Raw genomic sequence first — 16,794 nt, 5'->3', positions numbered from 1 at the left:
AGAAAAAGCAAGAGAATTCCAGAAAAACATCTACTTCTGCTTTATTGACTATACCAAAGCTTTTGACCCTGTGGATCACAACAAACTGGAAAATTCTTAAAGAGATGGGAATACTAGACCACCTTACCTGCCTCCTGAGAAATCTGTATGCAGGTCAAGAAGCAACAGTTAGAACCAGACATGGAACAATGGACTGGTTCCAAATTGGGAAAGAAATATGTCAAGGCTGTATATTGTCATCCTGCTTATTTAACTTATATGCAGAGTACATCATGCAAAATGCTGGGCTGGATGAAGCACAAGATAGAATCAAGATTGTCGAGAAAAATATCAATAACCTCAGATAGGCAGATGATACCACTCTTATGGCAGAAAGTGAAGAGGAACTAAAGAGCATCTTGATGAAAATGAAAGAGGAGAGTGAAAAAGTTGGCTTAAAATTCAACTAAGATCATGGCATCTGGTCCCATCACTTCATGGGAAATAGATGGGGAAAAAGCGGAAACAGTGACTGACTTTTTTGGGGCTCCAAAATCAATGCAGATGGTGATGACAGCCATGAAGTTAAAAGATACTTGCTTCTAGGAAGAAAAGCTATGATGAACCTAGAGAGCATATTAAAAAGCAGAGACATTACTTTGCCAACAAAGGTCTGTCTAGTCAAGGCTATGGTTTTTCCAGTAGTCATGTACGGATGTGAGAGTTGGACTATAAAGAAAGCTGAGTGCTGAAGAATTGATGCTTTTGAACTGTGGTATTGGAGAAGACTCTTGAAGAGTCCCTTGGACTGCAAAGAGATCCAACCAGTACAACCTAAAGGAGACCAGTCCTGAGTGTTCATTGGAAGGGCTGATGATGAAGCTGAAATTCCAATACTTTGGCCACCTGATGTGAAGAGCTGATTCATTTGAAAAGACCCTGATGCTGGGCAAGATTGAAGGGAGGAGGAGAAGGGGATGAAAGAGGATGAGATGGTTGGATGGTATCACCGACTCGATGGACATGAGTTTGAGCAAGCTCTGAGGGTTCGTGATGGACAGGGAAGCCTGGCATGCTGCAGTTTATGGGGTCGCAAAGAGGCAGACACAACTGAGTGACTGAACTGAACTGAACCATATGGAAAACTGTACCAAAACTACCAAGTCACTTTTCTTCATCTCCAGCTGGGGGCTAGGGGGTTGTGATTAGTCTAAGCTTTTGGCTACATTGAGCAGTCCACTTAGCCCAACCACGCATTCCTGAAAAGGGCCCAGAAAGAAAGAGCAGACCACTTCCTTACATCTGCTGTCACAGCATTTACCAATCCAAAGTTTTCCAGCACAGATACATATAACAAAGACATGGGTGAAAAACACCAATGAAAATATATACATATTAATATTGAATTAATCTTGTCATTACCTGGTCAGTGCCTTGACCCCAAACCCATGCTAGCATTTACAGAGTACCTACTGCATACCTACATAGCCTGAATACCATACAAGAATACTAAAAGATTAGAATCCATACTCCTTACTCCCAAGAGCTTATAATTTGGTATCAGAGATAAGACAAACATGTAAAGGACGCTGAAGAACAAAGGTGACATACAAATGTGCAAATTAGCTAACATAATGCAAACTGAACACTTATGTGCTAAAGAAATAAAGAATTCATATGTGCCCAGTAAAGTCTCTGGAAGAAGTGTATTTACAACACTGTTTAGGTAGTCAATAAACGACTGTGATGATAAGAAACACCAAGCATAAGGCATCTTTGGATAATCAACGAGGGCTCACTAAGTTCATTTTAAAACACTACCAAAATTGCAAACTTTCACAAAAGGCAGAGCTTATGACGGAATGTAGTACGTAATATGGTAAGTTAGGGGACTTCCCTGGTGGTCCACTGGCTGAGACTCTGCGTTCCCAATGCAGAGGGCCCAGGTCTGATCCTTGGTCAGGGACTTGGATCCCACATGCTGCAACTAAAGATCCCACGTGCCGCAACCAAGACTCGGCACAGCGAAATAAATAAATAAATATTTTAAAAATATATGATAAGTTAAAGTGGTTAGAAATATTACAATATTTTCCTCACTAAAATGCATACAGGACTCCCTCCTTTTCTTGTTATCACTATCCCTAACACCACCTTTGCTCAGGTTTTCTCTACCAGCATTGGGAGCTGGCTGCAGCAGGACAAAACTTAGCATCGGAGATACAGCAGGCTCTACAGCACACGAAAGCAACAACAAAGGCAAGGCCACACAGAAGAGACAAAATAAGGAAAAGGGAGTACAAATAATGTCCATCAGTGAACAAGAGAATTACATTTTCTAAAAGCCACAGATCATGACTGAGGGCACATGTGTCCCTCCACAAGGCAGGGGTTTTCAGGTGAATAAAGCACATGGCCTTTGTCACAGTTGGTATCACAGGCACAACAATTCGTCCTGGGAGTCATGTTCCCAGGGTTTCAAATTAAATACAAACACAGAGTCCTTCGGACCACATCAAACATTCTGGTTGTTACACTGCTTATTTTTTTAACCTGATACAACCTTAATAATGTGAGTTGATGCAGACTCAATCCCGTCCTCCACTTCAGAGCACCTCCGTCACTCTCAAACTATCCCTAGGCAGTTCTGAGACACAGAATCTTCACTCAATTTCTTGTCCCTCTCATTTTAATCCATTCAAAACCCCTCTGATAAAAGAGCAACTGCCAGACACGAGACACTTTACTTCCTCTTTGGGGAAATGAAATTGATTTTCTTCATTTCCACACAAGAGGATCCCTGGGTAACAATAATGTGTCTGGTCATACCCATAAAAAAAAAAAAATGTAGGCAACATTCGTTACAGTACCAGAGGCTGAAAGGTTTTGTGGTGTTCCTGTGGTGGGAATAAGAATTCTGCCTGATGCTGTTAGATCGTGTTTTAAGTAAGTATAAGGGTATTTTCTGACCCAGAGAGTAAATGCTGTGGGGCAGCCCCGTCTGGATGGGGCTCAGCCGCACTGGCTGCCAGTCGGGAACGTGAGGAAGGGTGTGGAGGGGAGTTAGGGCTCGGGGTAAGGAGGCCTGGTCCATATGCTCCCTGGCTTATACCCACCATAGCCCTTCCCTTCTCTTCTTGCCACACCTAACTAAACAAACCAATCACTTTCTGCCTTTGATCTCTTGAGTTAGGGTGATATCTGAAGGGCAATTTCCAAGGGGAAAAGCACAACAGAAAAACAAAAAACAAACAGAATTTCAGGGGTCTTTAACCACTTTTCCCAACTCCTCAATTCATCATTCATCCTGGTTTTACAGAATTTCAGAAAGAAAGCTTTAAAGATGGCTTATACCTAAAGTAAGAATATGAAATGTTAAAATAGTTTATCAATACTTTTTAAAAAACAAATTTACATGGAGCTAAAATATAAAACAACAATAAAACTTAAGGTGCTCTGGTTGAAGGGAGGGTGTGAGTCTAGAGCCCCACCAGCTCAGCCTCCCTTGCCCCAAACACAACCCCACTTAGAAACACCTGTTCTGTCAAATCCCACAGATATTCACTGACCTAGAAAAAGAACGAAGATATTCAGAACATGCACAACGGCATTCAAAAATCTCCTCCTGGCCCTGAGGACTGCCAGGGAAGCCTCCAAAAATATCTCTCCTGGCTTTTGTGGAAAGAACACACCCCCTAACAATTGCTCTGCTTTCAAGGTATAGCATGGAATTTAAAAAGCATTTCAACATCTCAGTGTCCCTTCTTATTCATTTACAGGTCTACTACATAAACATGGTACAAAACAGTTTCACAGTACACTATAAATATTAAGATGTTTAATTTTCCACAGTTTCCCTAAGTGTTTTAGTTAGAATGCATTTGGTAGCTGATACCCTGAAAAACTTTTCTTCTATGAGACAGAAAACGAAATCTGTTTCTCAACATTCATATCTATTTAAACAAACATCAATATCATTTATAAGCCATGAGAACTACCTGCAGACACGGGCTGGAAAATATAACTTTTGCCACGAACGACACAGATACTGTGAATGATCAATCACTCTGATCCAATCAAGTTCATCCATTGACACTTCAATGAAGTATGAATAAGACCTATGAATCAAAAGGAAAAAGCCAGAAAAAAAGGACCATATTAAAATAACAAGTGGAATTTTAATAAAATGTTAAAAGGTACAAAAAATACACTACCTATGAATTAGGTTTTCTGAACAATGACCAAATCCTGATGATGAAATTTGTGTAGATCGCCCTAACACAGCATTTACAATATGTACTGAAGTTATCTCTTTGAATGTCTGTCTGCCTTATTAGGTCTCAAGCTGCTTAAGAACATGTTGCTTAGTCATTAAGTCATGTCCAACTCTTTTGTGACTCACAGACTGTAGCTCATCAGGCTCCTCTGTCCACAGGGTTTCACAGGCAAGAATACTGGAGTGGGTTGCCATTTCCTTCTTCAGAGGATCTTCCTGACAAAGGGACTGAACTTGAGTCTCCTGCATCGCAGGCAGATTCTTTATCGCTGAGCCACCAGGGAAAGTCTCAAGTTGCTTAAGAACATGTACCATGCCATATTTATCTGCATATATTCAGGGTCTAGCATGGTGCTTGGCATGTTATCAGGTATAGAAGACATAACAGGACCAGGATGCCCTGCACACACCATATTAGGAGATTAATAAAGCGATGACAGAAAGAGGACAGAAAATAGACAAGGGTGCTTTCTCCTTCTGCCTTCATTGGCCTGGGTGCTCAGTCCTACTCTCTCAGGAGGAAAGGCAACTCTGAACATTTCCTCACCAAGGCCAGCTTATCTCTTGATCCCTCCCAGCCTCCTACCATCCCACACACAAATGTAGCCTGCAGAACAATAAATGACATGGGTGAAGAGATATTACGTGTTTCTTTTCCGTACAACTTAAAATTTGGCAGCTAATAATCTGCCAGTAATGAAAACAGCCTATCATCCTCCCCTGGTCAGCTACCCTGGACCGTTACATGCTGGTGCCATCCTGAACAAATCTATATTCCCCTGTCATAAGCCAAATTTAAATTTGAGATGCAGTTATTACTTGTACTGTAATATCAACAGGAACAATCTCAGAAGATTTAGGTGACCATAAATGTCAGCCTGCAGCCAACAGTTGTGACCAGAAAAGGTCAGCTTATTTTGTGTCTTCCCCTCATTTTCTGCTGTCCCCTCACTCCCATTCGTTTTATCGCTCAGTCTCAAACTGGTTATAACCTTTTATTCAACCTCTCTGGGTTATCAGCAATGTAGGATATAATTTTACAACACATGTCAGAATCCTTTTGGCTTAAGATTCTGAATTTTTCACCTTTGCTTAGAATGATAACAACTTCTGTGAGATAACAACTGGTACGTGGTAAAGTTAAGTCCCCTGAGAATGCAACGCACATACTAAAACAAAGTGGCCTATAAATATTTAACATCCTGGAAATGATGATAACTACTTTCAGTTTCAAATGTATTAACCTTTTTCTTTTATTATTTTTACACTAATTTCAGCATTAATTAAATGAATGAATGTATGTAAAACTTCTAGAACAGTGCCTACTTCTATTATTAATCAGAGACTCTTGGAAATAATACATAAATGTATTCCACTTTGCCAAACAAACATCATATTATATCCAATAAGATAAGTATCAGGAAATATATTCTTAATATAAAGGGAACAGACAATCAAGAGATAACCTCCAACATCCACACACATGGGAAATGCTGGCTCTCCCTTCATAAAGCTTCCCTCACTCTTGGCTCAAATGGCCTGAAAGCCCAGTGTGATGGTCAGTGGCGCTAACAAGAAAAATGAATTAACCAGCAAGATCTTCAGGGTTTCCTCATCCTAACCATTAAGCCCTTCTTGTCTAGATGTAAAAAACATGAGTAGGGCCTCAAAGACTGCACACCAGTATCTGGGTATGTAGGGTTTAGGTTAAAGATAAGCAGTAATGAGGGAGATTGTTCAGTTCTTAGTCACCCTACAGATCTGGTACTTCTGCCATCATGGCTGAACCCAGACACCACAGTGGGTAAAAACCAGATTGGCTAGAAAAAAAGGTCAATTTTTGAAAATGGTGGGTTTCTAGGCTGGACCCCACCAAATCTTTTTCACAAGTTTGTTTTGATAATGATATTTATACACACTAAAAGACAATTTTTTTCTTTATCCATAGTATAAAATATATTTTTTAAGTTTTAGAATATCTAAAAGTAATCAATCAAATAAATAAATAGTGGTAACCCACATGGTGGAAAATACCAAACAATCATTAAAAGTAACATTTTACATGGATAAACAAGGACCTACTGTACAGCACAGGGAATTATATTCAATATCCTATGATAAACCGTAATGGAAAAGAATATGAAAAAAAAAATGTGTGTGTATGTGTGTCTGTATATATATAACTGAATCACTTTGCTATAAGCAGAAATTAAAAACAATATTGTAAATAAACTATACTTCAATAAAATATTTTAATTTATTTATTTATTCTGGCTGTGCTGGATCTCAGCTGCAGCAAACAGGATCTTCGATCTCTGTTGCAGCATGAAGGATCTTCAGTGTGGCATGTTAACTCATAGCAGGAACATGTGGGATCTAGTTCCCTGACCAGAGATTGAACCCAGGTCCCCTGCATTGGGAGCTTAAGAGTCCTAGCCACTGGAAAACCAGGGAAGTCCCTAAAAAACAATCTTTTAAAGTAACATTTTAAAAGAGTAGAATATTCACAATGTTTTCATTAAAAAATGAAGTTACTTTTTGTATATCTGATCTTTATTTTGTAAAACTATGTGTGGTTTTACAGGTTTCTGTTTTGAGTGTGTTTATATCACTATGCATAACAAAAAATGCTGGTTACACATGTACAAAGATTAATAATAGGCAGTGAGATTACTAGTAATTTTTATTTTCTTCTTTTTGCTTTTCTGTATTTTCTATGTTTTCCACAATAAACACATATTCATTACTTTCATACGCAGAAAAGAAGCAAAAAATGTTATTTTAAAGAAATACACTTAATTCTTCCCCTAAAACTAAACTTCAAGAGAAATAGCAAAATGATGACAAAGATACAAAACATCAAATTTGTAAAACCAAAGCTGATGACCACAAAATTAGGCCATCTCAATCAAACATGTCAGTTTCTCTCCAAGTCATGCTAATGACTCACCGGCTATCTCGGTCCCACAGGAGGATCCGTATATGATTGATAATGGACGGCTGACCTAGCTTAATCTCAATGCCAGAACGACAGTCATCATCAATTGGGTGCCTAGAAAATCCATGATCCAAATCATAATTCTGAGTGTCACCATCTAATAAGGCAGACTTCAGCTCCCCTTTCACAACCTGGGCTCCATACTTCATAGTTGCAATGTTTTCTTCTGGTACTAAGTGAAAAATAGAAAAAGCAAGGTTAACGGTTACTTATTAAATTTTCCATATTTGGGGGAAAAGATTAAAATTCTAGTTGATTCTAGTATATGCATTTAATTTAACGAGAGAGAGGAGATATGGAATATCTGTGAGGATTAAGATACCATCACAATTGAAATTTAGCGACACCACCATAGCCACTAAATGCCTGGGACTAGTTATGACTAAGAAAAAGTGGTAAATACTAGGAAAAAACATGTTCTAGGACAAACAAATCAGCTCTGTTGAATTCATTCTATTAGAAGCTTTACTATCTACTTGACAAAAATAACATGTAAAATGACCTATACCTGCCACCTGGACTGAGCACAAAATAGAAAAGCAAAGCAGATAGGTCCAATTTCTGACAGAACAGAAAGAGAAAAGTTCCAATACAGCAGAGGTGTTGGTCATACAAGGACATGCTGAATCAGTTATTTAAAAAACAAGAATATGTTTAAAAGAAGATACACTTTTAAAAATAAAAATTCAGTCTGTCATCAAAATTAATATTATGATTATAACTTACCTCCTCTTCCCCTCTCCAACACTAGATGTACTAAGAGTCAATTTCCTAAGACTCTGAAGTTCTCTATGCGAATTTTGCTTTACAGATCTGGAAACCTGTCTTCTAGGTACTAACATTCTAATGCTGACAGTCTCTCCATGGAGTGATAAGAAGCAACATAAAACAGATGTTAAGATCTTGAGCTCTGAAGGCAGGGTTTAAATAATGCTGCCACCTAAAGTAGCTGTGTCACTCTGTGGAAGTCACATTCTCTGAACTTCAGTTTCTCAATAGGGCATCATCTATCCCACAGGTGTTTTGGTTGAAGAATTAAATGAAAAGATCTTTGCAAAGCACAGACTAAGCTCTAAAAAACTGCCATTATTTTTACAAAACATGTGTAAAAAAGCACACAATAAGAGCACTGGCCAAGTTTACAGATGGTATAAATAAATGCTGAATTCTCACAGAATATATATATATCTTGGCTGTGTGATCTGACTAGGTCAAAGTATGAGCTATAATTAGGCTCTTAGGGAAAAGGAGCAATTTATCATTGCAGACTTCTAAGAAAATGCAGATTTTAAAACCTTTGTTTTAAACTGAAGACAGGTAAAGAGAGTGGCTCCAGCTAATGATAAAAAATGCAGCTGAAAAATAAGGTCTGGGTTGAATTTAGTTAACCTGCAAAAGACTAAGGCAACTCAGAAACCAAACCGAATGAAAATAAAGCCTAGTTGTGATCAACTTCTTACCACCAGAGGCTTATGTGCTCAGTTCCAGTTTGTTGTTGTTCAGTCGCCCAGTCATGTCTAACTCCCTGCGACCCCATGGACTACAGCACACCAGGCCTCCCTGTCTCTCACCATGAGCCTGCCCAAGTTCACGTTCATTGCATCGGTGCTGTCATCCAGCCATCTCATCCTCTAATGCCCTCTTCTCCTTCTGTTCTCAATCTTTCCCAGCATCAGGGACTTTTCCAAGGAGGCATCTGTTTGCATCAGATGACCAAAATACTGGAGCTTCAGCATCAGTCCTTCCAGTAAATATTCAGAGTTGAGCTCCCTTAGTATTGACTGGTTTGATCTCCCTGTCCAAGAGACAGTTTCAGTTTATAACTTCCTAAATTATATTAGTGGAGGACAGAGGAGCCTGGTATGCTGCAGTCCATGGGGTCAAAAAGAGTTGGACACAACTTAATGACTGAACAACAAAAAAGTTCTATTAGCTCATGAAAATCACACACAGCGTTCATATTTATTTTTCATTTATCTAACAAACATTATCAATTCCTTTGACCTAGTTCTCATAACAATCCTTTGAGTGTAGGACTCCTATTTCATTCATTTCGAAGATGGGGACGTGGAGGCAGAGAAAGGTTAGGTGGACTCTGTTGCCCAAGGCTATGCAGTCAGCAAGGAGCAGAGGTGTTATTAGAACACAGGTGGTCTGTTACCAGGGCCCCTGTTAACAGGGGTAAAGGGTTTCTCATGGGAAAACCATATTTTTCCCCTCTTACTAGCTCTTCCTTCTAAGGTTACTTAAGTCCCAAAGGAAAGAAACAGTCTGATAAAACTTTGTTGTTGTTGTTTTTAAGTTGGACTTAAAATGAGAAAACCTAAGTTTGAGACTCGGGCTCTATCACCTACTATCCCTGATGAGGTCTCTTAGTCTCTCTGAATCTGTTTTCTCATCTAAAACCAATAATAATTTACCCAACCCACCCACAGAGCTACTGTAAAAATTATACTGCAAATATATACTAAAGTACTATATAAGTATAAGCATTCAATTAGTCAAAAAACATTTACCAAGGACCAATTCTGTACCATGTGAAGCATTGGGGGTCCCTCTGAACCAAACAGAGAGAAGCTGAGGCCTCTGATCTTGAGATGAAGCATTTTATAAAGCAAGCAAACAAAGGCTTCAAATTTGTGATTTCCAGGTATCAGTGATGTGTCATTACTTAGTAAAAACAGACTTTTGCTCCCTTACTGCTGAGTTCAGAATGTAAGTGTCCAATGTCTGCTGCTGCTGACCACTGGAAGCACATCCTACAGCTCTGACACCACTAGTCAAGACCAAGACAGAGAAGGGGCCGCTCAAGCTTTCAGATGTAGAGCCTGCTGCTATCCTTTGATTTTCTCTAAACATAAGCTTTTTCACTTCTAAAATTTATCAAGCAAAGAATAACATATGAGGCACAAGAGTTTTGAGTGGCTGTAGCTGAATGTCTAAAATGGAAATGAAATTTCTACCACAATTCTAAGTTCTCTTTTGAAGTTTATTTCAAGAGAACTTGAGAACTTATCTAACTGTTCTTGATATAGATTCCCTGTGCGTATCTTTCACTTCAAAATTGGAAACATTTACAAAAATGAAAATTCTCTCATGGTAACTATAATCTGAGTATCTCACAGGATTAAAAATACAACTCCAATCATTTTTTTCCCCCAGAATCTATAACTAAATGATGAATTTAAAAGGGAAAATGATCACAAAAAAATTCAAGTCATAACAAAATAATTCAAGCCACAAATATTCTTACTGCCTATTTTTTGTTTATCAGTAGATAAAAGAGCCCTCAAAAAAAATAGGGTGGTAGAGATTAAACAAGACAGTAGACAACAATAATTGTTTTCTTTACATTTCTAATTTTTGATGCATTTTACAAATACTAAGGAAAGAAAATGAAACTCTAAAGTTTCACAGTTAGTCAGAAAAAAGTCAATTATTAGAAAGAAACACTAAGTGGAGCAGGACCAGCCCCTAGCTACACAGTGCCAAAATCTGGGTTGGGTTAATTATCTTGTGTGTTTTTCTTTAATCGCTTCATGTTCTTAATCATCCTTTATTGAACCCTCTATTACATCCAGGCTGAGATGGCTGTTAACCCTTGATGGATCACTTGGATCCACACTTAGTTCTCTGCCCCCTGCAATCTCTTTACCCAGTTCTGTCCCCTGAATCATACTCTACTCCCCAACTTGACTTCCCTGAAAAATGTATGGACCCTCCCTGCCAGCAAACGAAGCATTACAGATGACTTTCCTGATCATTCCTTACCTTAACCTTCCTCATTATCTACACTTCCTGCAGGCCTGTCTTCGCATCTTGTATTCAAACATACCACAAAACAGAAACAGAAAATAACCCAGGCAAGAGATTGTCAACGAGTACTGCCTCATGAGTCAGATGAGCACTTTGGTTCCAGCTCAGGCATCGATTTCCCTCTAACTCTAGGCAAGTTACTTATAAAGATCACAGAATGAAAACATGCAAGAACTGAAAGGGATTGTCGTCCAATTTATTTAAAGGAAAAATAAATTTTTAAGCTGCTTTCTGTGTGCTATTCACTGTGCTGGACTCAGCCCTCCAGCAGCACACCGCCTACTGCAGACAAGAGTGCATATCAGACACGAACGGCATCCGTGGAGGGATCTCAGTGGGTGACTTGTGAACCCCCTAGTTTACAGACGAAGATACTGAAAACTACAATTGGGAAGGCAATACTAAGAGTCAAAGAATTTTCAAAACATTAAAGGTTCATTGTTATTACTGTCTTTATGTGATAGATGAGACAAATTTTAAATTCTAGTTTAGAAACAAGTGATAGATTCAGTCATTCATTTATTTGGAAAAGTCTAGATTCAGACACTGTGCTAGGTGCTAGGAAAAGACAGGGGGGAAAATATAATTACAGTCCTCAAGAAGCTCACTGAGTAGGAATGTAGACCAAAAAAAGCAACAATTATAGTTTCACAGTGGCAAGCCCCCTCAGTCTAGTTATTGAAAACGATGGGAATAGGTGTGTGGTACCACATACCTACAGCACAGATTTACATACACACACACCCAAACATAAATCAATACTATAAATTAGAAGGCCAAGAAAGCACATCAACTTTTAGCCAATAAAAAAACATCTTAAGGACAGAATCTGTGATGTGCTATCTGTTATAAGCATGAAGAAACAAGAAATTACTGCTCTTTTTCCCAAAGCCTAAAACCTGAGATACACAAAACAAAGTATATCTCAGTCAGAAGAGAAAAAGCACTAACTTTCAAGGAAGAAATAACTCCACAGTTAGGACAAAACTAAGTATTAAGAAATGGTCTGAACACAAGTAGTTTAAATATCTTAAGGAAAAAAATTAATTAAAAAGTTAATTTCCAAAAGAAAAAGTTAATTTCCTTTCTGCAGATATATAGACTGATGCTCATCATTATATATGTACACAACTACGTCCTTAGCACATTCTCAAAAAGACAGACCACTGCTAAGTTAAAAAAAACATCCTTTGGATCCTTTTTTTTTTTTAAGGGGTGGGTGGAAATTGCTTTAATTTGATATGCAACTGTAAGCATTAAACTGTGCAGTAACCAATATTAATGAACTAAAAAAAAGGAGTTAGTATTTGTGCCCCTAGATACTAATTCCCTAGTCCCAAGAGAGAACCTCTCAATGTCATGGGAAGTCCCCGAAGACTCCGAACCTATACCCAGGGAAGAACAAAGAAACAAACAAATCTCATCAATAATTTCAAAATAAGCAGAATTGTCTTTCTACACCGTCAGCTCAGGAATAGTTCTGAATTTTCAGACCTCTTTTCCCCAAACAGTGAAGAAACTGGATTTTTAAAAAATAATATGAATGTTTGAATAACATTTACTTAGAAAATAACTATCCTATATTTTAGGGTCTGAGAAGAAATGAAATGCTTAATATTTCTATTATTAATTTTACTATTCATATACTGAAAAAGTCAGAAAAAGAGTCTGCTACTTAGTCATTTTTCAAGTTTATAAGTTAGAAGATTCCTAAGCATTTGTACAATCTCCTCCTTGAGCTCCCACTGAATTATTCCAAAATGAAGAATTTAACATTTATAAGCAGTATGTCATTTTGGAACTGAATGCTCCTCAACTGGTTGATCACCCCCTTTCTTGGTAATTTCATGGGCCTATTGTAACCCCGGTCTGACACCTATATTGATCAGCTGATCAACTCCAGGCTTCCAGTAACTACATGAAATGTCTAAAGCATCTCCTCACTTCTGCAGCAATGTCCCAAATCTACCTACAGCTCAGTCAAAACTAGGACAAGAAGAGGGGAAAAGGAGCTTATGTAAGAAAGGATCCAACAGTGAAGATTTACAAAGGCCAAAACTATATTACTCCTCTTGTTACTTCTCCCCTCTCCCTCCTCTCACCCTCTATCAAAGGCTGACCCTTAACCAGTACTATTTTCCAGCACCTCTAACATCTTACCTGGTCTTTCCTGATCTGTTCCCTCTAGCTACCATACTATTTCTCTACAACCTTTACTCCAATATACACACCAGGTAGTCATACATGGTATTTACTATATTTTCAAACCTATGGCCTAATTCTCTGAATAGTTAAGCTTCTGTCCAGACTACTACCAATTTATATCCACACAACTGATATCCAAAAATCTCTCAATTCTTCTTCTTGTCTTCCCAGCACCACCAGATACCACTGACCACCCTTCTACATAGAAACGCTCTCTCCTCTGTAACTCTACCCCAGTTTTCTTCCTACCTCTAATTCTTCCTTCCCTACCTTTGGACCCCTGGCCAAAGGTCTTCTCCAAGTCTCAGACTTTAGATTTTCACTTCTTTCTCTATACTCCAGCCCAGGTTTCAATTCTTTATCACCAGCTTTGACTGCTTTCTATACAGCAGTAATATGCGTCCACTGCTTCCAGTCAGTTCTTGCATTAATTCATCAAGCATCTGCTACAGACTACTGAAGTGTGTTGAATGTTGAGAAATGTTAGTTTTAAATGTTGTGTTCACTGCTATTATTTTTATTAAAAAAACACCATGTAAGTATTGGAAATGCCATATAAATGTTACCCATTATTATTGTTATTAATATTTAGAATCTCCACACTCATGGTACCTGAAATAGTAAGTATATAGCATGTATTCAGTACTGATTTGATGGAGGAAAGGAGGAAAGATCTTAACATGAGAAGGAACTTCTCATGAAAGTATAAAATTCCTGACATTCTAGAGAGCACTAGAGAAGTTTGTCCAGAAATGGCAAGAAATACATACTTTGCGGTCTACAAAGGCTAAGCAATATTAGGAGACGTTAGCAGGAGAAGGACCAGGAAAGGCAATCCACTGGAAGCAGAGCTCTACGTTCTCGGACTGACACATACCACATACGTACACCTGAACTACGATTTGGTAGCTAGAGTTTTGTCACTGAGACTGTCATAGGATACAAACAAAACTTTTTGGTGAGATTGGCATAAACAGGTACTTACTGAGCATGCCTCTATAATTGAGGTCCATGTCCCGGCTCTCTGATCGAACTTTAATAGCATCCAGGATGGCATCAGGAGACAACAGTCCTGAAGGCCTCACGACATTCAGAAGTTCAGTGAGGCTCATCAAAGGCAAACGCACAGCCTGCATGATTTCAGCATGATTCTCCTTTGAATTATGCTTACACCAATTTAACAAGGCTAGGAAAATATCTTTTTCAGGAGCTGCAAATGAATCTCTTAATACGATGTTTAAAAGTGCTGTCTGAAAAGGATAAAAAGGAAAAATTCCAGTTATTATGGAGTTCAACCATGTGTATGATCAATAAGTAAAACTTTACTGAACTGCAAGTATCACTTATATTTAAGCAATTAACTCTTCTTGACCATCTTCTTTCCTTATTCTTTGTGCCATATACTCTTGCCCATTATGGCTGTGTGAACAGCTGTAGGCATCTTGTACCTAGTCTTTTCAACACATGTGCACCCATCTTTAATAAAATAACAAGAAAAATGGCAATGTGAGAAGCTGTTGCTCTGTACACATTCTTTAACAGAATTTACTTCCCTAAGTCAGTAAGATACATCCAGCTATTTAAAATTCAAAATCTTTTGTTCCACAGTATTATTGCTCTACCATGTTTTTGGTTCTCGTATTCCTAAACTGACTTCCAGCAACACTGGTGTAACCCTATAAGATCCCTGCCTCTAAAAATTAAGTAAAAATCATAGTTACAATCAAAACAAGACATGTAGCTTTTCAAATAGGTTTTCCCATTCAAAATATTCAGGTCCTAGGAGCAACACAGAAAGGGAAAGGAAAGACAACCACCAGGGTTCAAAGGAAGACTGGGGAAAGATAGTTTTATTCTAGCTATTATATGGTATAAAACATTGTACAATAGTGAATTCTGTGCCGAGGAAAACAAACAAACAAACAAACCAGTGACTTAAAGACCATAAGAAGGCTGAGCACTAAAGAATTGATGCTTTCAAACTGTGGTGCTAGAGAAGACTCTTGAAAGTCCCTTGGACTGCAAGGAGATCAAACCAGTCAATCCTAAAGGAAACCAACCCTGAATATTCATTGGAAGGCCTGATGCTGAAGCTCCAATACTTTGGCCACGTGATGCGAAAAGCCAACTCATTAGAAAAGACCCTGATGCTGGGAAAGATAAAGGGAAGGAGGAAAAGGGGGCAACAGGGTTGGATGGCATCACTCATGTCAATGGACATGAGTTTAAGCAAACTCCAGGAGACAGTGAAGGACAGGTAAGCCTTGCGTGCTGCAGTCCATGGGGTCAAAAAGAGTCAGACATGACTTAGCAACTAAACAACAACAATACATCATTATCTCCTTTATGAACTTTCCCCCCTCATAAATAAGGAATCATCAGTTGAACTCTCTGTCAGAGAAATACTGATACAAAACCAAAAAACAGTATGCAACACCACAAGAGAATCTATTTGACATCATTACATTGAGAACCACCACCCAGCAGCACAGTCTCTTGCACACAGAACTTACCAGAAGAACCTTAAAAGAAAGCATCTGCCTCCCTCTTATGTGATCTAGTGTCTCAGTAGCCAGAGGCAGATGGCTAGACAGACCACCTCTTCCACACTAATAGCTTTTCTTTTTATTCTTAGTCCACTGCTATATTTCTTCTCTACAGACACTAATAAAACAACGCATACTGCCTGTCAATTACTTGGAGACAATGACACACCTTGGAAAGGGAGAGGAAGCCTTCGCTTGAGAGTACCTCCTGAGCATTTCTGTCCATAAACATGCAGCACATGCAAGTCAACTTGGGAAGTGAGTAGAGACTGGCAACATCAAAAGTCATACAGACATTCTGAATGTTAAGTATGGTGCAGAGGTACTCAGAGGTGGAATCCTCCAGCTCTGGAAATCCGTATTTATGAGCCAGGCTCAAAAAGTCCAGCAGCACCTCCTCCTTCTCATCTGTCAGCGTCGCCCGCCCAGTGTAGATGTATTTAAGCAGCATTGTAAATGCTTCTGCAGTGGTGTCTTGAAGAGGGATTTCGGCTTCAGGCTGAGATTCTCGCATTCCACCATACAGCAATGCTCTGCACATCAGAGAAGAAATGCATAAGGAAAACTTCAAGTAGGATTTGCTATAAAATTATGAAATAAAGGTTATCAACATTATAAAAAAAAATAAATGTGTTTAGTGACAAACATTCAGGTGAAAAAATACACAACAATCACTTAAAATAGATCTCTAAAGCAAGAGAAATAATTTTAAAACTATTTTGAATTAATTCTATATACAACTAATGAATAATCTTAAGAGCTCAAATAAAATATACATTCATTAATTAGAAAGTTGAAAGTGCTCTTTTGAGAGAAACAGTGAAATCAATATAAACCTGTTAAGGTCAAGAAGGTAGTTTAAAAAACTAAAGCTCCATAGGAAAAGATATAATCAGATGAAAACAATTAAATATAATCAGGTGCTATTCTTCCTGTCAGACTGGCAGAAATTAAAAACCTATTAATACTTTCAG

General features: G+C 38.3%; 1 protein-coding gene across 3 annotated transcripts in view; it reads right to left on the bottom strand.

The window, feature by feature from the left end:
* BTBD9 (BTB domain containing 9) overlaps window positions 1–16,794 on the bottom strand; it is a 405,610-nt gene that overhangs the window by 351,668 nt on the left and 37,148 nt on the right. For all 3 annotated transcript variants that reach the window (XM_070456511.1, XM_070456510.1, XM_070456509.1), the window contains 4 exons: window positions 15,990–16,353; window positions 14,260–14,524; window positions 7,206–7,425; window positions 3,978–4,097 (listed from right to left, as the gene is read on the bottom strand). In XM_070456511.1, the coding sequence (XP_070312612.1) occupies window positions 3,978–4,097; window positions 7,206–7,425; window positions 14,260–14,524; window positions 15,990–16,353 (969 nt within the window). The remainder of the gene's footprint in view (window positions 1–3,977; window positions 4,098–7,205; window positions 7,426–14,259; window positions 14,525–15,989; window positions 16,354–16,794) is intronic.

Source organism: Odocoileus virginianus, chromosome 27, assembly GCF_023699985.2.
Source record: "Odocoileus virginianus isolate 20LAN1187 ecotype Illinois chromosome 27, Ovbor_1.2, whole genome shotgun sequence".
Lineage (NCBI taxonomy): Eukaryota > Metazoa > Chordata > Mammalia > Artiodactyla > Cervidae > Odocoileus > Odocoileus virginianus.
Note: the sequence above shows the minus strand (reverse complement) of the source record. Positions and strands in the feature narration are given on the sequence as shown.